The sequence below is a fragment of the Oncorhynchus tshawytscha genome, linkage group LG25, assembly GCF_018296145.1.
Source record: "Oncorhynchus tshawytscha isolate Ot180627B linkage group LG25, Otsh_v2.0, whole genome shotgun sequence".
NCBI classification, from domain to species: domain Eukaryota; kingdom Metazoa; phylum Chordata; class Actinopteri; order Salmoniformes; family Salmonidae; genus Oncorhynchus; species Oncorhynchus tshawytscha.
Window position 1 is genome coordinate 22,894,497 of NC_056453.1, and position 22,551 is coordinate 22,917,047.

At 43.0% G+C, this 22,551-nt stretch overlaps 2 protein-coding genes across 3 annotated transcripts; both read right to left on the minus strand.

The window, feature by feature from the left end:
* Positions 1 to 10: 10 nt before the first annotated feature.
* LOC112224450 (class A basic helix-loop-helix protein 15) lies at positions 11 to 4,735 on the minus strand. The gene is made up of 2 exons (XM_024388006.2): positions 4,383 to 4,735; positions 11 to 2,050 (listed from the first exon to the last, which is right to left on the minus strand). The coding sequence occupies exon 2, from the start codon at positions 2,013 to 2,015 to the stop codon at positions 1,434 to 1,436; it is 582 nt and encodes a 193-aa protein (XP_024243774.1). The 5' UTR covers positions 2,016 to 2,050; positions 4,383 to 4,735; the 3' UTR covers positions 11 to 1,433.
* Positions 4,736 to 5,643: 908 nt separating this feature from the next.
* Positions 5,644 to 22,521, minus strand: LOC112224451 (serine/threonine-protein kinase LMTK2). Of its 2 annotated transcripts, none has more exons than XM_024388007.2 (7): positions 22,350 to 22,521; positions 10,269 to 10,338; positions 9,966 to 10,090; positions 8,189 to 8,369; positions 7,903 to 8,089; positions 7,577 to 7,810; positions 5,644 to 6,170 (listed from the first exon to the last, which is right to left on the minus strand). In XM_024388007.2, exons 3-6 carry the CDS (start codon positions 10,049 to 10,051, stop codon positions 7,578 to 7,580), a joined length of 687 nt encoding a protein of 228 aa, XP_024243775.1. In that variant the 5' UTR covers positions 10,052 to 10,090; positions 10,269 to 10,338; positions 22,350 to 22,521; the 3' UTR covers positions 5,644 to 6,170; position 7,577. The 2 variants fall into 2 exon arrangements, with proteins under 2 accessions (XP_024243775.1, XP_024243776.1); XM_024388008.2 differs by lacking the exon at positions 22,350 to 22,521 and adding an exon at positions 10,879 to 11,376.
* Between the last annotated feature and the right edge of the window lie 30 nt (positions 22,522 to 22,551).

Below are 22,551 nucleotides of genomic sequence, written 5' to 3' on the forward strand. Positions count from 1 at the left end.
TGATAAGGAAGACTATTGTATTTTTTTTATTCTCATAATCCAAGACTCGGAACTCAGGCTACAAAGATATTACAGTATAATTCAAACACACATTGTAAGAGCAACATAAATATGTCTTCATTATCAAATTCACCTGTTACACACACACACACCACTATTTTTTATATAATAACCCAGACGCTTTTATCCAAAGTGACTTACTGTCATGCATCCATACATTTTTTCATACACGTGTTCCCGGGAATCGAACCCACTATCCTACCGTTGGAAGGACCCTTTTACAGCTCTGTAAATACACTTGCAAGATACCATTGCAGTTTGGAGATGGGTCATAGAGAGCACTTGGTCAACACATCAATTCTGGCATGTACAAATATATATCTCTGCAGAGCCTGTGGGTCTAGTGGTAACTGCCTGCTTCCCCACCGAAGGCATGGGTTCAATTCCCTGCTTCAACCCTTCAAACTGTTTTCCCCACATGTATACATATATCTACAGTCATAACGATTTGCACTTCATTTAAATTATGGTTTGTTTTCGTTTCCTTACTTAAAGAGTACAGTATTTGACTAAAGTCTGTAGGACCAGTCTATTTAAGCATATCCTTGTCCTGTATGTGACTGTTGTGTCCAGAGGCAGTGCTCAGCAGGGAAAACCAAACGTTGGTCCTAAAAGGTTGAAAACAAGTCTTCATCTATGGCAGGGGTGGCCTGTCCTATCTACACAGCTTGTGGCCCTCAGTGTATGCTGGTTTTTAGTTAGAGAATGAACTATACCTTGACAATCAGTTATTTTACATTGTTGACCAATTAACTACAGTAATCAGCAGTTAGAAAAATGTATGCAAATAAAAGACAATGAAATGAAACAGATTAAATAAAAATGGCGCTGAATTGTTCTTTGACGTTGGTCGGTCAGAAGTCTGTCCACTCTTGGTTCTCACCACCAATCAGAGTCAGAATCCAAGTGATATGTTTTTATCATGGTCCTCTGTATTCTGTCTGTCACTATTCATGCTAGGCCTATGTCTAGACTGGCAAAGTCCACAGGTGCTTTGCTTCAGCCAGCCAGTCAGGTGGGAGGATGCTGTCTGTGTCTTCACTTATACTCCACCATTATGTTCTCTTAGAATTAATGTCAAGGGTATGGTGCTAAGAATCACCTCCCACCACTGTCTAATAGAGTTACTGAGTCAAGTTCTTATATGCTCCATCTAGTGCATGGTGATGTCAGGTATGTCACTATAGCTCACTAGCTTGGTGGAGTATAAGGCTGCATCTCAGATGACACTCTTTCCCCATACAGTGTACTACTTTCGGTCATAAGTACAGTAGCAGTGCACAATATGGGAGATAGTGTCAGTTGAGATTCGCTCCCCAAGTCAAGCATGAATGCTCCAACCCTTCGGCTGTTGAGTTAGCACCTGCTAGCTGTTAGCTTTCCTGGCTAAAGCTGTGAATCTGGGTGAGGAACTGAGACAGGCTCTCCTCCCCATCCTCCTCCAGGTGCTGCTGGTAACACTGGAGCAGTCTGGCAGCGCTAGCTTCTGTCGGTGTCTCCCCAGGGGGCAGGCGGGCGCTGGACATCCCCAGGATGATGGTGGTCAGGGACTTGATGTAGTTCTCGGCCAGCGTCAGCGTCTCGATCTTGGAGAGCTTCTTCTCCATTTTGACATGCGGGATGGCCTCTCTGAGGGCCTGGAAAGCATTGTTAAGTTTGTGCATGCGTTGGCGCTCTCGCTCGTTGCTCTCCAGCCGCCGGACATTGCGTTCTTTGTTGCTGTTGTGAGACCGTTGGCGTCTGTGAGGGTTGTGGGTGGCACCCCCTCCTCCTCTACCTTGCTCGCGGTCCCCGCCCCTCAGGACCCCCCTCCAGGAGCCTCCGATATGGACCGAAGCCTCAGAGCCCTCCTGTTCGCTAGAGCCTGGTTCACTGGTGTCACTGGTCTCTGGTTCGGGGTCTGGCTCAGTCCAGGGTTTTCTGGATGACTTAGCGGCCTTCCCTTTAGACTTCATCCTTCAGCCTGATTCAGTGACCCCTCTTCCTCACACTGTCAAAAGCATTGGAAGATAAGAAAAACAACAACTGGTTATAGAAAGGGCTTGTCATGGAAGAAATAAGCAAACAGGGGGCAGGGCCTTTACCCTGAAGGCTACAGTGTTACAGTTGAGTTTAAACACTCAAGTTGGAATACCTGGCTTTTTGAGCACCATTTTATCTCCTGGCTTAGACTTGAGTTTTTATTATTATTCATAAAAAACACTAGAAATTGGCAACCCAATGAAGTTATAAATATTGATTACACTGTATTTACATTGTAATTAGCTAATGGAACTAATCCTGCTGTTTACGATCCATACGCATTTTACTGTACCGTTTACATCCTGTATCCTGACTAATTAGCTTAGATTGATGAGTAATAATGAGGAATACCTGCATAATGCTATTTTACAGTAAGACAGAAAAATGGCCCTTTTATCATTGTTTTTATTCGCAGTTTAAAATTAAGATTGAAGAAACACAGCATCTATCTAATCAGCCAGTGTGTGAAAACACCATAATGTTGGTTGTGTAATCTCCACCTCTCTTATCCTGCTGCAGGCTACCCAAGGCTCCAGATAATACCCGACTCAAGGTTACTCTCTTATAACAAACGAGCCAGAAAAGAACAGCACACGTTTGGTAGAGAGATTCTCCCCTGTGTATGCCATCTCATAATTTTAAAAAACCTCTTAAGGATCTACGGGATCGGTGTCCCTATACCCGGGCGGTTGTTGCTAACCTGCGCTAATGTGACTAGAATGATGTAAGTAACAGCAAACTTTCCAGGACATAGACATGTCTTATAAGGGCAGAAAGCTTACATTCTTGTTAATCTAACTGCACTGTCCAATTTACAGTAGCTATTACAGTGAAAAATACCATGTTATTTGAGGACAGTGCACAACAACAACAACTTATCACGGCAACTGGTTTGATACATTCACCTCTGAAGGTAAATAATGTACTTACATTCAGAAATCTTGCTCTGATTTGTCATCCTCAGGGTCCCAGAGATCAAATGTAGCAAAGTTTTGTTTGATAAAATACATTTTTATATTCAAATGTAGGAACTGGGTTCTACAGTTTGAACCCCTGCTGTCTATACTGTTATGCTTCATCAGATGCTATTCATGTACCACGGTAACAAGTGAATACACTAATAATAATACATGGGACTTATATAGCACCTTTCAAGGACTCCATTTTTTAAAAAGTATTAATACATATATCAGCCTAATCGAAGTGTAGATTACAACATATATTAAAGTGTTCGAACTTGCAACAATGCTGGGATTGTTACTAATGCGACTTGGCGCATCCAATGGCAATGTCTGCGTTAGGTATTACGCCGGGAGCCGTCTGCTGATTTGACAGCTCCAACGCAGTTACACCTCTGACATCCCTTAAATAAAAACAATGAAACTGACATGCAGTTGCCAGTTATCGCAAGTTAAGGCAGAACTGATTGAATCTAGCCCTAAATTGACAACACATATTTCCAGTGCATTTTTAAGGCATGTCATATTGAACTGATCAATATAATAAAGCCTATTTTATATTAGCATTTAAACGTATACATTTGACCTTTTTCTGAAGTTATTATCTTAGTTCTGAACCCGGTACCAGGACATTTTAGCCAAAAACCTGCTTGGCTCTGCCAGGAGGCTGAAACATGGCCTCAAGTGGATCTTCCTCACACTGTGTTCTCCAATCTCATAAAACATATTAGAAAAAGGCTCAGGACCATCATCCTTGCAAGATGAGGTATTAAAAGGTATTGAAAACATGGGTGTCAATCTTTTTTAGAATATTACTTGTTCATAAAAAAAAACATTTCTCTGAGCAATTGTATTAGTATAAAATAATATAATTTCATTTTTTTGCATACAATTTGTATGATTTATTTCATACATTATTTTTTTGCTAATCTTTATCAAGAGTGAAAATCATTTTGAACCTGATTGTATGTTTAGATGCATGGAGAATGTTCTACAAGTCAATAATACACTTATGAAAAGAGAGGTGGCAAGTATATTTACTTTAGGGCCTCGAAACCCATTCTTTGTCAATAATTGGATTTAAACCAAACTTTTTAGGCTTTTAGAGACACTAATCAAGCATTAGCATTGTTACTTTGTTCCCCGGTCTCCCCTACTGTATGAATAAATGTTGTGACTCTCTCATACTCTCTTTTCTCCCACGCTCACCAATCATTTACATAAAGTAAATAGTTAGCCTTCATCAAGTTGAGGAAAACAGTGAACATCTTAAATTAATACAACTTCATTGGATTTCAATAAAGAGAAAAGGAATAGACAACAAATTGACATGTTAGTTACCTTTAAAAATGAAAGTAAGATGCCTGTGTATGTAGAAGAATAGTTTTCACCGTGAAACATCAATAATATCCTCAGAATTAAAGTTTCGGTTGAGTGGAAGAAGCGTCTGTCGTTCTGCTCCAAGGATGAAAGATAACTGTCGCATGTGAGGTACCTGTCGTTGCTGTAATGTACACGTTGCGCTCGCTTAGCCAATGGGAGTGCGCTCAGACTCCGGACGTGGTCATCTGTGCCCGTGCGTAGCCAAAAGCCTCGTTTACATCTGAGGCTATGAAGCTAACATGCTTCATTTGTCCTGGTCTTATCAACATTCTGATTGTGCCCACATTGAAGCCTTTGCAGCTACACCAGAGGAGGCTGGTCGGAGGAGCTATAGGAGGACCGGCTCATTGTAATGGCTGGAATGGAATAGTTGGGAACAGTATCAAACACATCAAATATATGGAAACTACAAGTTTGACACATTCCATTTATTCTATTCCAGCCATTATAGCTCCTCCCACCAGCCTCCTCTGATCGACACATGGTAGTAAAATGTATCTCTCTAGGTCCATCCACGGTCTCCGCATTGTGACCAGATATCCTGGTCCCTGTATACAAATTATGAAAATTATTTGAAAGACCACTCCAGAGGTGGTCAGTAAGATTAAATGACAATCATATCAAAATGTGTATTTTAAAAGTCGACACCTGTCTTTAAAATGTGGGCACAATTAGATTTTGGACAAGATCAGGACAAATTTGGTTTTGTCTAGAAGGGATACAGCTTTTGTCACAATTTTATTTTTGTAGCAGGTTTAGTAGAACCTATGCAGCAGTTTAGGAGAATGAACGTAGCAGGTTAGAAGAATCAGCTTAAGGTTAGGAAATGGGTTAGCTAAAACGCCCCAAAAAATCTACTTTGAGGTCAATTTGACAAAAGCTGTATCCTGTCTAGACATGACCGACAAATGACGCATGTTAGAACCAAGTATAAACAGGGCTAAAACTATCGCTTCATTGGTCAAAATCAACTGGAGGCTTCCCACATGTATCAGTCCACTCCATGCACCCGCCCATTAATTTTCTGAATCCCTCCAAGTAGCTCATCAACAAACATATATATATATATAGATATATATATATATATATCTATATATATATATATATATATATATATATATTTGAAGTCGCTTTTAGTGTGTGAGTGACCTATTGTTGCAGCATGGTATTACTTATCACTGAGATACGTTTCACGATAGGCAAGGGGAAACAAATCAAATGAAGACTGCAGAAATGTTTTATTTTCAACATCAAGCTCTTATCAGTACAGTAGTTAGCTGATGAAAAACTTGATGAAAATGTTCTTACATTTTAAATATGCAGGCGGTCAAATACTTTACGAGTGAATCAAGAGATTCCCATTGTTGGAACCCATTTATTCAATGTAGGATTATCAGGTCACCATTGCTATGTTCTGATCATCAGAGCCCTCTGTTATTGTTAACGTGTCGTAGGCTAATCCTTATTGGGAGACAGGCACAGCCCTGAAAGGTAAACAACTGACTCTTGGTGGTACAGTAGCCTGAAAAGGGATGGTTTATCACCCCTGCAGTTGGACCCGTAGTCAGGCCCATAGAATGTAAAGGGAGTATGTGTAGTGTTTACTAGTGGTGAAACAGCAAGGTCCCACTGTTGAGCTCTTCTGTTCTTCTGTTTATCTGGAGATTTGTCTTCCATCACATTGTCTTCCTTCAGCAAACACGCTGTTAGGCCTCCATCTCCTCATCCCCAGTGGCGGATACTGGGCTAAAACACAAGAAAGACAGACTTCTGTATGATATAGTGTAATGGTTCCACAAACATTTCTACCGGTATCTAAAGAGAATGTCAGACACAGGTGAGCAGCTCCCAGCAGCAAAATGTGCAGCGGTGAAGTCCTTGAGTGTGTGTGTGTGTGTGTGTGTGTGTGTGTGTGTGTGTGTGTGTGTGTGTGTGTGTGTGTGTGTGTGTGTGTGTGTGTGTGTGTGTGTGTGTGTGTGTGTGTGTGTGTGTGTGTGTGTGTGTGTGTGTGTGTGTGTGTGTGTGTGTGTGTGTGTGTGTGTGTGTGTGTTGTGTGTGTGTGTGTGTGTGTGTGTGTGTGTGTACTGGTGTGTGTGCACTAGTACTGGTCCTGCCAGGTTTCTTCTAATCAACCAAACCACACTACAGGTTCTGTGGAACATTTCTTTCCGTTTGTTCAGTTTCTCCTCAGGACAACCATATGTATTTAGTTTACCCATGGGCTCTGATAACTAATAACTACTGGGTATACTTTAAATATAAGTCAAGCAAACTCAGGTCTTACAAGCTGGACCAAATAATGTAACACACGCACACACAGGCACACGGATGCCGACATCCAAGCATGAACATGCAGATCAGAGTTGAGTGCCATCCTGTCTTGTCCTCCACCTATACTGGCCATAGAGCCATCCACAGATGGACTCAAGGACACCCCTTGAAATAGCTAGACAAATAAAGGGCCCTTTTCTTTACCCCCTCTATCTCTCTCTTCTACTTCCTTTCCTTCTCTCCTTCCCTTCGTCTTTCCCTTTTCATCACACCTCTCTGTTTAGAGTCTAAACAAACCTTGCTTTTTCTTATTATAAAATAATAAAAACAGATCAATATTATCTATTTACTACACCACTTACTACATTGTGTAAACCTATGGAATAGCCTTTTCACTTTCGTTTGGCCTGAGGCTGAATGTGGCACGAGAGCATGACCGGTGGCATTGATAAGACAGTAGTAAAACTAGACGTCTGTTGACTGGGCTGAACAATAGGCCTTTATGTTGACTGAGAAGAAGATAACATGCTTTCAACTCCAGCCAGAGTCACAGATCTGATATCTATTGCTTTCACTGTGGCCAGCTGTGCTGTTAGTTACTACACGGCCCAGGCTTATTGAGTCAGACAATGTACTGTCACAGAGCTTTGTGATATCAGTGTAACCAACCGACAGGTGGTTTGGAACTGTTGGAGAGAAGGAGAACAAACTCTCCAGCTAGAAATCCATTAAATAATGAATCATATAAGGGTTGGGGAGAGGAGTGGAGTGGAGAGAAATGAGGGGGGGAGGGAGAGAGAGGGAGAGAGGATAAGTAATTTTTTCCATGAGCCCAAGGCTCTCTGGGTGACAGAAAAACAAGTGTGCAGCCATTCACTTGCCTTACTGCTCCAGGTCAGCATCAGTGACGTGGGTGAGGACCAGACTAGAAGGTCTCAACTGTGAGCAGGCATGGGTGGATGGACCACTCCACCTCTGGTGTGAGGATGTGGAGGTCTGGTGGGGGGATACGGAAAATATACTGGATTCTGATATTATTAGATGGTGATCGGCCATCTTGGTTTTGAGGGAGCTGTCCAAGAAGGAGAAGTCATCCTCCCATTCTAAACCATGACCTGTAGGGCAGCGTAAACACAACCACCATCAGATAGAGATGTCATCAGACAGATAGAGAGATCACCATCAGGAAAGAGAGATAAAGACATACCATTGTCCTTTAAGCAGACCCCTGAGGTTGCCATGTGAGGTAGATGGTTGACATAGCTGCAGGGCGGGATTGGGGCTTGATCATTGGTCTCAGGTGTGTGTCTGTAAATTGGTATTGGAGATTGACCCTTGGTCTCTTTGCTGTTGGTCTCTGGCCAGTGACTTTGTAGCTCCCTGGTGGGACTCTCCTATGGAGCGTGTTCAAAATGAAATGATGTTGATACTGTAGGCATAAAAACATGACTCTGATGTGAAATACTAATTATCTGTATGATAGATGCAGTTACCTGATCAAACACATAGACAGTGACATCATCAAAGAAAGACACCTTCCTCCCTTGTCCAGGTTCGTCCCCTTCTGATGACACAGGGCTGGGCTGAGGGGTCACAGGGTTGCGGTGGGGGGTGACAGGGCTGGACTGGGGGCCCCTCTCACCTGAGGAGAGCCAACACTGGAAGTCTTCATACCTGCATGGAGAAAAATATGATTCTTTCACATAAAATGCAATTAATTTTATGTTATTCTTCAACATACAACTTGGTATTTTATACAAATAAATAAACATCTACTGAGACATCCATCGTCTCCTTTCACACTGTGTGCCCCAGAGCACTAGCGACAGTATATCTCCTTCCAAAACAGGAAGTGCAAAAACTCATTACTAAGCGGCTCCTCTCCGTACAATGACATGGCACCCAGGCAATCATTGGAGAATGTATGTCTATTATTTTCTCCTGGCCACTCACTGCAGGGCCTGAATAAATATTGGTGGCTGTCTTCGCAGGCGAGCACGCAATAGGAACCTTTTTCCGTTCTGCGGTCACCGGGCAACCGTTAAATGAGTGACTCAGGCAAGGAAAAAGAGATGCTGAGTCACTGAGCGCTATGACGAACGAACGCAAGAGGCAGACACACAACCCAGGAGATGCATACACACGCTCTTGCCCCCTCCCCTCTCTCTCTCTCACTCTCTCACACAGACACACACACACACACACACACACACACACACAGACAGACAGACAGACAGACAGACAGACAGACAGACAGACAGACAGACAGACAGACAGACAGACAGACAGACAGACAGACAGACAGACAGACAGACAGACACAGACAGACAGACAGACAGACAGACACAGACAGACAGACAGACAGACAGACAGACAGACACAGACAGACAGACAGACAGACACAGACAGACACAGACACACAGACAGACAGACAGACAGACAGACAGACAGACAGACAGACAGACAGACAGACAGACAGACAGACAGACAGACAGACAGACACACACACACACACACACACACACACACACACACACACACACACACACACACACACACACACACACAGGGCTCTAATCTGTGTCTCCTTTACCACCTGGATTAGCACCTCACTGTGTATCCGCTACCAATGTCCTACATACAAAAAGACACAGCTTAAACACACACACATGCGCACACAGACACAAATACACAAGCACGCACTCACACGAACAGTGGTGGAAAAAGTACCCAATTGTCATACTTGAGTAAAAGTATAGATACCTTAATAGAAAGTTATTCAAGTAAAAGTGAAAGTCAGCCAGTAAAATATTACTTGAGAAATATACTTAAGTATCAAAACTAAAAGTATAAATAATGTAAAATTGCTTATGTTAAGCAAACCAGATGTTTTTTTCTTTACGAATAGACAGGGGCTCACTCAAACACTCAGAAATCATAATTCAAAATGTAACGAGGACTTTTGGGTTCTAGGAAAATGTATGAAGTAAAAGTACATTATTTTCTTTAGGAATGTAGTGAAGTAAAAGTGAAAGTAGTATTTTTTTAATAGTAAAGTAAACTACAGATACCCCCAAAAAACGATTTAAGTAGTACTTTAAAGTATTTTTTACTTAAGTACTTTACACCACTGAGCACAAACACACACAAAGAGAGAGAGAGTACTATAAAATAAAGAGGATTATGAGCTGAAGATTTAACAAGACAATGCAAACTGCAAAGCAATGGTCAAAAACCATTGACACTGTAGTAAAAGTTACAGGAACATACCATTGGTCGCTCTCATCAGTTTCCTCCACTACGACCACACCCATTCGGGTGGCCAATAATGGGTAGCCAATAAGATGAGGGTCCATCCAAAGACAGGACAGCTAACTCAGCCTCTTAAGTAAAGTCTGTCAAGTGAAGATAAACAAATGTCATTTTACATGTTGCTACATCATGATGCCCTCAACTACAGAACAGTACAAAGTCCTGATGCAACTTCCTGACACACGGTCCTATCTTACATTATCAATGCAAATTTCAAGAGAAAATTGACTTAAGAGAGAGGAGGTCAGAATACTACTGTACCTTGTGGTTTGAGGGTCCCATTCTACAGCAAATGGTCAGATCAGTGGATCAGTAATCCAGAACCGAGTCTCTGGAGAAAATAGATAAAATAGGAAATTAGGAGAAATAAGAGGAAAAGCAAGGACAGTGAAAGAGAAATGAGGACGAGAGAGATAAGAAGAAGGAAAAGCGAGAGAGAGAGAGAGAGAGGGAGAGATAGGGAGAGAGAGAGAGAGAGAGAGAGAGGGGAGAGAGAGAGAGAGAGAGAGAGAAATGAGAAGACCAAAGTCAGATAGAGGGGAACAGTGGGGAGAGGACAAAGGGCTCAAGTGTACAGTAGTCAGTCCCATGGGCTTGACCAGGAGCAGAGCAAAACAGGCAAATCGATTAAAAGCCTGGCTAATGTTGCCTACTTAAATAAAGGTTAATAAAATAAAATGAATAATGTAACAGATCCTCCTCAGTGAGAGACAGTAAGAGGACAGTACTCACACACACCTACTACTCCCTGAAGCTTTACAGACAAAATGCTTGGACAATTTTGGCTCAAAATCAGAAACTGAAAGTTTGCAAGAGGGTTTGGAAGAAAGAAGGCTGTGCAACCTCAGGACCCTTACATATATTCCCTTACTATTTTTAGGACTTTCACCACGGCATATAATCACAAGCCTATGCGGGCAGGACTGCCCTCTAGTGGTTCTGTTGATAATAGCAGACAGTCGATGTCAAGACATGTCACACACAAATCAAAGGTTATTGGTCGCGTACACAGTTGAGCAGAGCGAAGTGCTTATGTTACTAGCTACTAACACTGCAGTAAAATGAAAAACACCAGATAATAATAAATAACAAAATACTACAAGAAATGTCAGATCGAATCTAATTAACATCAGTCCATGTGTAATCTGTACATATTTACACCAGATGCATTTACACAATATATACTAAGAATGATATGTATATCAGTAGATATATTAGAATGAGCTATGTTGAGAATACAGTATTTAAGTACACAGAACAAAACCCCATGGCATAATGGATAGAATTGCAGGAAATTAGCTTCCTGACCAGAGACCTGAATATAAATACATACACTACTGGTCAAAAGTTTTAGAACACCTACTAATTCAAGGGTTTTTCTTTATTTTTACTATTTTCTACATTGTATAATAATAGTGAAGACATCAAAACTATGAAATAACACATATGGAATCATGTAGTGACCAAAAAAGTGTTAAACAAATCACATTTTATTTTTGAGATTCTTCACATAGCCACCCTTTGCCTTGATGACAGCTTTGCACACTCTTGGCATTCTCTTATGTGTTATTTTATAGTTCTGATGTCTTTGCTATTATTCTGCAATGTATAAAATAGTCAAAATTAAGAAAAACCCTTGAATGAGTAGGTGTTCTAAAACTGTTGACCGGTAGTGTATGTATGTGAATGGTGTGTATAGACAGTATGGGCAGTATGTGAATATAAAAGGTGTGTTCAGCAGTAGTTATATAGGATGATCCATGACTACAATACAGGGTATACATATAAAGTGGGTAAAACAGTATGTAAACATGATTAAAATGACCCGTGTTCAATGACTATGTACATAGGGCAGCGGTCTCTAAGGTGCAGGGTACAATACCGGGTGGTAGCCGGCTAGTGACATTGTCTAATGTTCATTCAAAGGTACTGGTAGGAGGTCAGCTAGTGATAACTGTTTAAATATCTCATTGACACATCTTGCAAGTTTCACATTTATTTGATGTGACTTAATAAATGTCCAACAACACGCCTCTGTACAGATTCCATTCAATTACTACTATCTCCTGAAAGAAGGAAGGAATGAGGGATTAATTGACTGAAAATATTATTCTTCATCAATTTTCACAGTATATTTCCCACACTGTTTCTGAAGGAGGGCAAGTTGTAAGGTCCGGTTGCTACTGTCCTCCCCCTGGCAACAAAATCACTGATGCTGGAGTTCCACTTGATACACTCATGCAGCATCAGGATATTGTTCCCAGGGAGACACACGCACACTCGTCTTTCAGCTCCTCCCTGTCCAGAGTCTGAAAAAGAAGGAAAGGATGGAGTGAAGTGAGGAGTGGAGGAAAGGAGATGGAGAGAGAGACAGATGGTGGTTAACTCGAATGGAGGAAGGTGCTTGCATTTCACCCTGGCCCCTGTGTGTTTAAGGGGCACCCCCCTCTTTCCTTTTATCCCTCCCTCCCTCCCTTGCTCCCTTGCTCCCTTCCTCCCTCCCACTTTCTGTATAGTCCAGGCATCATGTCACCTAGCCTGCAAACCCTGGTCCTTCTGTTGGGTCCACCGAACTTAGCAGCATTGTGCATATGATATAGGCCAGGGTTGAAAAACAAGTTCAAATGTAGTCTAAACTATTTGTGTTCAATCTATTTACTCAGCATCAGATAGTTCTGCTACCTCTTGACATAGATCTACAACGTCATCCGCTTCATTAATTAATTACAGTATCTTTGACTCTGATGGGCCACATTGAAAGCGGCATCCATATTTGCTCAGATTTCAACTGTAGGGATAGGGTGGGTGGATAGCTGTTCCATTCCCTAATTTATTGTTGTTTTTCTAACTGGGGCAAAGCATAGAATATCCCTTCTCCACTGCCCCACCTGCTATTAATACCCCTAGCCAGGGTAATAACAAGTCTATATCTACCTCTCCTCTTCCCAGGTCTTCAACATTAATGGCCACTTGATGACAGTCCAAATAAATGCAATGCACCAGTCCCACAATGCAATGCAACGGCCTGGGACACTTGTCCATGTGCAGACCCTAGTGGGTGGAGTCAGGGACAGAGAGTACCGATAGTAGATCTACCCGTGCCTAGCACTACCCGAAAAGGGGGAGGGAGGGGGGTTGCTTTTCTTTTCTGATTGGGTTGGCTGTGAGTTTGCCACACCAATTTAGTTGTATCACACGCACATTCGCAAGCCGGGGTGGGGGGGGCTGCGTAACTATCCTTTTACACCAGAGGCACAGAATCATCATATCCAGCCAACAGACGACAAGTGACACCAAACAATCCGTGAGAGGAGGGTAATTGGAGCTCACTGGGCTTATTCTGAGCAGTGGCAGTGACGCCCAAGCAAGGCGGGCGACACATGACGCTCTGCTCTCTAACCGTCCAGACCATGCAACATTGCACTCTGGGTAAACCTGTGAAATGAGCTCTCCACCAGCCAGGGCCCTAGCAGCCCTGCCTACAGCCTTTATTTGGACACGCCCGGAGGATAGCGTCTCACTTCTCATTCTGCCGTTTTGGGGGTTAGGGTGAAACTAGACACTGAAACAACAACAGTCAAAGTGGTAAACATGTCAGCTTATTGTGTCATGCCAGTAGTATCTTAGTATCTTAGTAGCAGATTATTGGGTCTTTAGAGCGTTTGCTGACAAGAGTTCCTATAATATGATGACATAAATCTAAGATACATTTCAGAGAGCTGATAATGTATTTATGAGCCTCTGTTGACACCAGTACTCCTGCTCTTCCCCAGTTGAGACCTGGACATGGCTGAACAAGCAAGACTGATGCCAATAATGTATTACCATTTTGGGCAAGTATGCACGCATCAAGTGTGTATGTGCCTCAAGTGTGTATATGTGTGTGTGTGTGTGTGTGTGTGTGTGTGTGTGTGTGTGTGTGTGTGTGTGTGTGTGTGTGTGTGTGTGTGTGTGTGTGTGTGTGTGTGTGTATGTTTTGTGTGCACTTGCATGCGTGCTTAAAGAAGTATTGAGTGGAGCCAACTTAGCCTAATTTATTCATCCATGTTCATTTCCCTGTACGGGCAGAACACGGTTTACTGGGGTAAGGAACTCTATACTGCAGTATACAGTACAGTAACCTGTAATGGTACCTCCACCCCTCAACATAAAGTCTAAATGTAGATACCCTGAACACATTCCTAAATAGGAGTAAACACGAAGTAGAATTGAACACATATACAGTGAGTACAGAGCCTTCAGAAAGTATTCACACACTATTCCACATTTTGTTGTGTTACAGCCTGAATTTAAAATGGATTAAACGGAGATTTTGTCTCACTAACCTACACATAATAGAGTACCACAGTATGCGTCATAATACCCATAAAACCTAGCGTTCAAACAGCGAATTGGTTCCAATCATTTTTCCACCGTTCATTTTTCCCATGGAGGATTTTAGAAACTTAAAATAGGGTGTCACGTTCTGACCTTTATTTCCTTTGTTTTGTCATTATTTAGTATGGTCAGGGCGTGAGTTGGGTGGGCAGTCTATGTTTGTTTTTCTATGTTTTGGGGTATTTCTATGTTTCGGCCTAGTATGGTTCTCAATCAGAAGCAGGTGTCATTAGTTGTCTCTGATTGAGAATCATACTTAGGTAGCCTGGGTTTCACTGTGTGTTTGTGGGTGATTGTTCCTGTCTCTGTGTTTTGCACCAGATAGGGCTGTTTTTGGTTTTCCACGTTTATTGTTTTGTAGTGTTCATGTTTATCTGTTTTTATTAAACATGAATCAATATAACCACGCTGCGTTTTGGTCCGCCTCTACTTCACCACAGGAAAATCCTTACATAGGATCTGTGTTTTGTGTACATAGGGTCTGTGTTTTGTGTACATAGGGTCTGTGTTTTGTCTTACCCTGGTGTGATGTTTTTATAACCATATAAATCTCTCTCGGACAAGGTGACTTTTATCAATATATTTGCCTGTATTTACCCCCCAAAAGTGAAATGCAAATTAGCTGCTAATGTGGATATCATAAATAACTACAAATGTAATTTTGATCTGGACGAGACTGCTGAATCGAGGCAAAGGTAAGAATCATTGGATTAACTAATGGTAGCTAAATGTAGTAATGAATCAATTGGTTACATTTCTTTAAATGGACAATTCTGTGAACTGCCTTGTGCAAGTTCTAAATTGACACAGTACCTGTTAGCGAAGGTGTCAGCTAGAGAGGACGTGGAGGAGCTTGCTGTCACGCCTGCTCCCGCTCCCCCTCCCTGGCGCTCGAAGGCGCCAGCCTCCCCAGCATTACGCACTCCTGCCACCATCATTACGCACACCTGCCTCCCCCCGTCACGCGCATTGATTATTGGACTCACCTGTACTCAATCACCTCTGTCATTATCTCCCCTATATCTGTCTGGTTCCCCACTCTGTTCCCTGCTTCAGCCTTGATGTTCGCATGTCTTTATTACCCGGGTTCTGACGCTGTTCCTGTCCTGTTACCTGTCTGTTCCACATTAAATGTTCAACTCTCTGTACCTGCTTCTCATCTCCAGCGTCGGACCTTACATGCAGGGATTTGTAGTTTTGCATGATGTCTTTGATGCTAATTAGCATTTTGAGAGTAAATAGAGACGAATATATTGATAAAAGTCACCTTGTCCGAAAGAGATTTATATGGTTATAAAAACGTCACACCAGGGTAAGTCTACACAAAACACAGCCCTTATTTTAAGTTTTTCTAAAGTCCCCTAAGCCAACTGACATACAATCATCATATACGCTGCTGCTACTCTGTTTATCATATATCCTGATGCCTCGTCACCTTACCCCTATGCATATCTACCTCTATCACTCCAGTATCCCTGTACATTGTAAATATGCTACTGGAACTGACCCTGTATATAGTATGCTTACTTACTGTCTCCTGTTTTTCTTATTTTTATTTCTTGTGTGTTTTTGTTCTACCTTTTGTTATTTTTAGTGCTACATTGATATTGATTACTACATTGTTGGGTTTAGAGCTGGCAAGAAAGGCATTTCACTGTACTTGTACATGTGACATTACAACTTGAGACTTGAACCTCCTTCCCAAACCACTGACAGTAAGTCAGGTTCTCACAGGTCTGCAGGTAGCCTGGCAGTAAAGAGCGCTGGGCCAGTAACCGAAAGGTTATCCCCGAGCCGACTAGGTCAAAAATCTGTTGACGTGCCCTTGAGCAAGGCACTTAACCCTAACTGCTCCTGTGAGTCGCTCTGGATAAGATGACTAAAATGTAAATGTAAGTCAGTGAACTCCAAAACCCATGTCGTGACAGTATCCTAACAGTAGAAGGCAGATAAACCCATGTTGTGACAGAATCCTACCACTAGAAGGCAGATAAACGCATGTCATGACAGTATCCTACCCCTAGAAGGCAGATAAACCCATGTCATGACAGTATCCTACCCCTAGAAGGCAGATAAACCCATGTCATGACAGTATCCTACCCCTAGAAGGCAGATAAACCCATGTCATGACAGTATCCTACCCCTAGAAGGCAGATAAACCCATGTCATGACAGTATCCTACCCCTAGAAGGCAGATAAACCCATGTCAAGACAGTATCCAACCACTAGGAGGCAGAGAAGATAACCCCTCCCTCCAGAAGAGCTCGTTTCACTCAGCCAGTGTGTGTAGTGGATGGAAGTAGACCTTATAGGGTCATGCATGTCAAGTAGACGATGTGGCTCTGCTGCTGTGTCATGGCGATTTAAAAATAAAAGTGCCATGTCAGTCTGGCAGCTCTCCCACCAGCCTCTCTCTGCCTGGGTTCTGGGTTGTTTCCATGGTGAGAAGAGATTAGGAGATCAAATGACCCAGCTTGAACAGGAACACAAATTATAGATATAGCTGTCTATACCTATACTGTCTATATCTATACTGTCTATAACTGTCTATATCTATACTGTAAGGTTCATTTGCCCTGGACTTTTGGTACATACAGGTGTGGGATCTTAATTTCCTACACAGTAGTAAAATGCAATCTTGTATACAAGGTTTAAAAAGGCTTCTAATGTTTGTAATTTCCACTTTAAAATGTCAGACTTAATTTGTCCTACTCTGCAGAATGTTTGTGAAGGGGTTTATTAGGGATTTATTAGGTAGTTAATTGACTGTTAACACAACACTAGGCTGGACTATGAACTGTTAGTTTGGTCTCTGGGGAGAAAGAGGGGGATTGGAGGGTTCGTAGAGTGTTGGGGGTCGCGAAATGTGTAGGGGGTAGGGAGGTGGATGGGAGTGTAGGGGGGTGAGGGCTAGTCAAGACAAGCATTGAGACACCTAGGCCTGTCATTACATCATCAATCTGTACAACCTCATTTTAGGAATTTCACTAATACGTTTTTTTTTTTTTAAAGGAATCATTAAAATGGTTACAGCATATATTACTACGGTGATACTCAAAACATTGTTTGAGTCTATAAAAGTAGTGACTGTAGAAAGTAAACCGAAACTATCCTAATGTGATAACAAGAAACCCATTGAAGCCTGTGACGGCCCCATATAAAGGTACACATACGAACACATGAATGCAACTCATACAGTACTGTAACAGAAGCAGGAGACCAGCTTAGAGCAAACTGATATTTCAGCAATAACATGAAGCTAGCACTGAGCCGCAGAACACACAATCGCTGAGACATTTGCTGGCGACGCTGAGAGGCAAAGGACTGTTGGGAAAGTGTTGAAAAGCTAGACTGTCACCTCTGACCTGCACACACACACACACACACACGCAATCATAATCCAAGATGGACAGCTGTAGAACTCTTGGATGGTGCAAAGTGATCATTCAGCCAGCCACACTCAACCACAACCACTATCAGATACTAAAACAGTCCCACTGGGACAGCTGGTCTGGAGGGAGAGGACACAGCGTACATACAGTAGCCTGAGAATCTAATGATTGACAAATTGGTAAGCACATTCCCTAACTGGAGAGCTATATTACATGAAATTGTTTTCTTGGTTTCTGAGGACTGGCCAGTGATGTTCTAATTTAAACCCTCAGCTCTGCTCTGTGCTCCTCCTATCCTTCACACCCTCGCCCCATCCCAACCTCCTCCAAGGGGTGCTGGGGAACCCCACCCTTCACTCACCCACCACCGGACAGAGAGAGACTGTCACTCATGCTCTAAGCCAACTGGCATCAGAATGGCCTGTTACAGCTCGAGGGGGGGGGGTACTACTCCAGTTGCATGGTGCAACTATATATCGGTCCAAAATGTAATGAGTCAGGGTTTCCCTGGTTACGAATTAAACAGACAGGAAACAGAAGATAGAGGGACAGAGAGAGACGAACGGTGAAGGGTATAGGCTACATATGGCAAAATAGATTTTCACATTTAATAAATAGCTTACATGACACTTGTTGCAGGTGAACTTACTTATGATTAAAATAATTGCAGTTTAATTCATATCAACAATTTTTTCCCTTATGGTTTGCTGCTTCTATCCCCACTCTTTAAATAGAGTCGCTGGCTAGCTGCATTGTCACGGATCCCCCGGTACTGCTGCTCATTCTGTTTACCAGTTCCGGAGGTCCACGTCACCAGCCTTCTAGGCTTCATTGAACTGTGTCATTACGCACACCTGGCTCCAATTCCTCACTGATTGTATTTGTACAAATGTGCCCTTTGTTTCCCATTGGGCTGTCCATTATATTTCCCATGTCCGTTGGTCGTGTGAGTACCTATGCCTTGTCTGTGCTGCGTGTTTTGTGTATTACGGGTCTCGTCCCGTGTCGTTCTACGAGGTTTGACCTCACTCTTTTGTTTTGGGTACATCCCAGTGTTACTGTACATGTTTGTTTTGGGTGTATTAAAAACCCAGATGTATTCCTGCGCCTGTCTCCAAATCCTTTATACCAGAGTGACATGAATTCTTTACATTTTTGTGCTGACCGATGGTAGCCAATGGCTAAAGCACAGGGATTAAAAGGCAAGTTTGAATTTAAACCCGTACGTGAAATAAGCTACAGCACAGTGCAGGATGGTGGAAGCAAAGATCCCTGTTGATTTGAACAAACCTGTCTAAGCCAAATCTCTTAACTCTTTAAGGGGGTCCTGAAGCTTGAGAAGGGTACATTACATTCCACCCCACGGCCCCTTTCCTATCCAGAAAGTAACACAAGAGAAAGACCAACCATTTTCTAACACTCCTTGGAAAAGAAGGGTGGAGGGGAAGCGAGAGAGTCAGGAAAGAAAGAAAGAGGGAGAGAAAGGATAAAAAAGTGAGAGGGGGGAGAGAGCAAGCAAGAGAAAGAGAAATTAAGAGAAAAAGAGCGCTGCACCTGCTGATGTGGGTGTAGAAGGGAAACCTGACATATAATGGCTTAATGACCATCTCAGGTAGTTACAGTAGACTAGCTAACACAGGCCTATTTAATGGCCTGGTGAAATCACACCAGCAGAGGGTGATGTGTGTGGGGAAGTCTCTCTCCGGCCCCCTGAGATACAACTGGCCAAATGTCCCCTCTAACCCAGGGCTGTTCAATCCCGGTCCTCGGGACTTGGGAGCCACACATGGTACATGCTTTTGTGCCAACGCAACCATTACCTGATTCAACTAAGCCTGGATCGCAGCCAAAGGGGGTCTTTAACTGGGACTGAGCGTTGGTTGAAACGTTGTCCATTTAATAACGTTTATTGGGAACACGTGACAGTGTGCACGTTCATTCTATTTGCTTATTTACTCAACCCACCTGATAACTTCCTCCACATAATATTACTCCTATAAATGTCTGGTCATTTTCATCCCTGGACAAAACTATGTTCTGTTGTGTTTATCCTCCCAAACCCAGTGAGTAGCCTACCCTTGGCTCACGTGTAGACTGCAGAATGAGTGTGAGGGAAGGTTCTTAGGTTGTTGTTGTGGAGGGGACAGGGTACTCAGCCAGCCTGGCAGTAAGTTAGGTTGGAGTAAGGAGTAACGTGAGCAGTGATCAGAACGTGAGCAGCGATCAGATAGAACACTCTGTCTTGTTTTCCTTTGGTTGCTGAGGATTTATAGCTGCGAGAAGTGGCACAGGGTTACTACAGGGCTCCCATCAACACGCACTCACTCACGCACACACGTGCACGCACGCACACACAGGCAGGCATGTACACATGCACGCACGCACACACACTTAAATCTTGAGTGATTGATGTCAAAGTGTCAGGAGAGTGAAATAAAACCGCTTGAGGAGGGAGAGGCCTTGCGAGGAGAAGTGGGGTGATGGGATTGGGGGGGGTCGGGATGAATCTGAGAACGGTATCGGTATGTCCCCCACCACAGCTGGTCCGATGGAAATAGACAGAGATGTAACTGAGCCCAGGGAAGAAGAGGAGCAATCGCTTTCCCCAGGATGGATGTTCAAGCAGTCTCTCTCTCTCTCTCTCTCCCCCCCTTTCTCTCTGTATCATTATCCTCTCGAGGGTGCAAATGTTTAAAACATTAAAAACCTCTACATGCAGTCCACAGTAATTACCCGATGACAATGGCAGGTAGATCTAAAGCCCATACTCATAGCAGCCAGTTAGTGGGCTGAGCGAGTGAGCCCGGGCTGCAGATCTCTGTGTCTGAGTGTGAGAGGAGTACAGTAAGCTGAATAGCTCAGCAGCAGAGCCCCAGATATACTCCCTGTGACTCCCCTGTGACCTTATCAGTGGTAGAAACGTTGTCCATAAACAGCATACAGAATCAGACCTGAGCAGACCTCACCCTGAAATGTGCACAAACCCAAGTCAAAACAGGATTTGTTGCCTTTGAGATACTTAAGATGCACTTCATTTAGCTCGATGCAGTGGGACCAACGGAGAAAAAGCCAGATAAAGAAAGCAAGCAAAAAGTCCAAACCCAGCAGGTCAGCAGGCTCTCTCTCTCTCCTCTTACTCTGGGAGTGAGAAGAGAACGCTGCCACTGGCTGATTGGCTTGGCAGCTGAGAGACCGTCCCCATGTCTGTCAGCTATGCCAAAATGACTCAGCTCTCACCACACCAAAATAGCACCAATCAATCCCAGCCAGGCAACAATGTGGTGGGGTGTTCTAAGGCCCTACAGATCCAGGTTCGATCCCAGGCTGTGTCGCAGCCGGCTGTGACCGGGAGACCATGAGGCGGCGTACAATTGGCACAGCATCGTCTGGGTAAGGGGAGGGTTTGGCTGGCCGGATGTCCTTGTCCCATCGCGCTATAGCGACTCCTGTGGCGAGCCGGGCTCATGCACGCTGACACGGTCGCCAGTTGGGCGGTGTTTCCTCCGACACATTGGTGCGGCTGGCTTCCGGGTTAAGCGAGCATTGTGTCAAGAAGCAGCACAGCTTGGCAGGGTCGTGGGGTCGTGCTTGGCAGGGTCGTGGGGAGAAAATGGGCTAAAATATGAAAAATAAATGATGTGGTAATCATGGTCCAGGGATCTGGGAGAGATCCCTCAGGAGGCTAATGTGTTTTACTATCACTCTGTTTGATTCATCTGTTGTCACAGCAAATTTTCCCGCTGAGCAGGAAGTGCAAAATACTGTGTATTCAAGGTTTAAAAAGGCTTTTGAAGTTCGGAATTTCCACTTTAAAATGTCAGACTTGATTTACCCTAATAAAAAATGTATCAACCCCTACAAACATTTTCAAATAATAACTAACATTTCCTGTTGCTGCTGGATTCTTCTTCTGCTTTGAGAAACTGGTCAAATGAAGATAGTACACCTGTACGTGTGCTTTACTTTCCACTGATGTGTTTTAGTGTTTCCATAGTTAGCCGTTAGACTCAGCTCTAATGATGGAGTGCAGATCCCCCAGGAGGATACTTAGACAAGTTTTTACACTAAATAATTGTATAGACATTTTTTCCCCAATAATATAATTAATCAATAAGGCCCGAGGGGTGTGGTATATAGACAATATACCACAGCTAAGGGATGTTCTTCGGCATGATGCAACGCAGAGTGCCTGGACACAGCTCTTAGATGTGGTATATTGACAATATATCACAAACCCCCCGAGGTGCCTTATTGCTATTATGAACTGGTTACCAACATACTTAGAATAGTTCAAATAAAGGTTTTGTTGTACCCGTGGTATACGGTCTGATATACCACGGCTGTCAGCCAATCAGCATTCAGGGCTCGAACTACCCAATTTATAATCCCCTTTTGATAGATCAACAAGACATTTTACAAACCCAAACAATTCAGTCTTGTCAGGTTTCAACATGACATCATATCTGGCAAAGTGGATACAGTAAGCTCTATCAACCAGCACAACGCAAAACAGGACTACAATGACAAACACAAAATCCCAATCCCAAAAATATATCATTTTCCTCCTACTTACCACGATGGTTCTCCATGTAGAAGAAGGCTGCTCTGCTCCTTAGTCCCATTGTCTTTCCTCCCCCACCTCCACAACTACTGTGTATTGTCTTCATGGATATCAATAAGCTTCACCTGCACAGGAAACTACATAGAACGCCAACATCCACACACAGCTAAAACATAAAGTCAATCTGTACAGTCTCTACGTGTAGAAGCCCTAC

Coding starts and splice junctions, on each gene's coding strand:
- LOC112224450 (XM_024388006.2), bottom strand. CDS start 2,015: ATGAAGTCTAAAGGGAAGGCCGCTAAGTCATCCAGAAAACCCTGGACT.
- LOC112224451 (XM_024388007.2), bottom strand. CDS start 10,051: ATGGACCCTCATCTTATTGGCTACCCATTATTGGCCACCCGAATGGGT. Junction 8,370..9,965: donor ACTGATGAGAGCGACCAATG/GTATGTTCCTGT, acceptor TTCTCCATGCAG/GTATGAAGACTTCCAGTGTT. Junction 7,811..7,902: donor GGTCTGCTTAAAGGACAATG/GTATGTCTTTAT, acceptor GCTGCCCTACAG/GTCATGGTTTAGAATGGGAG.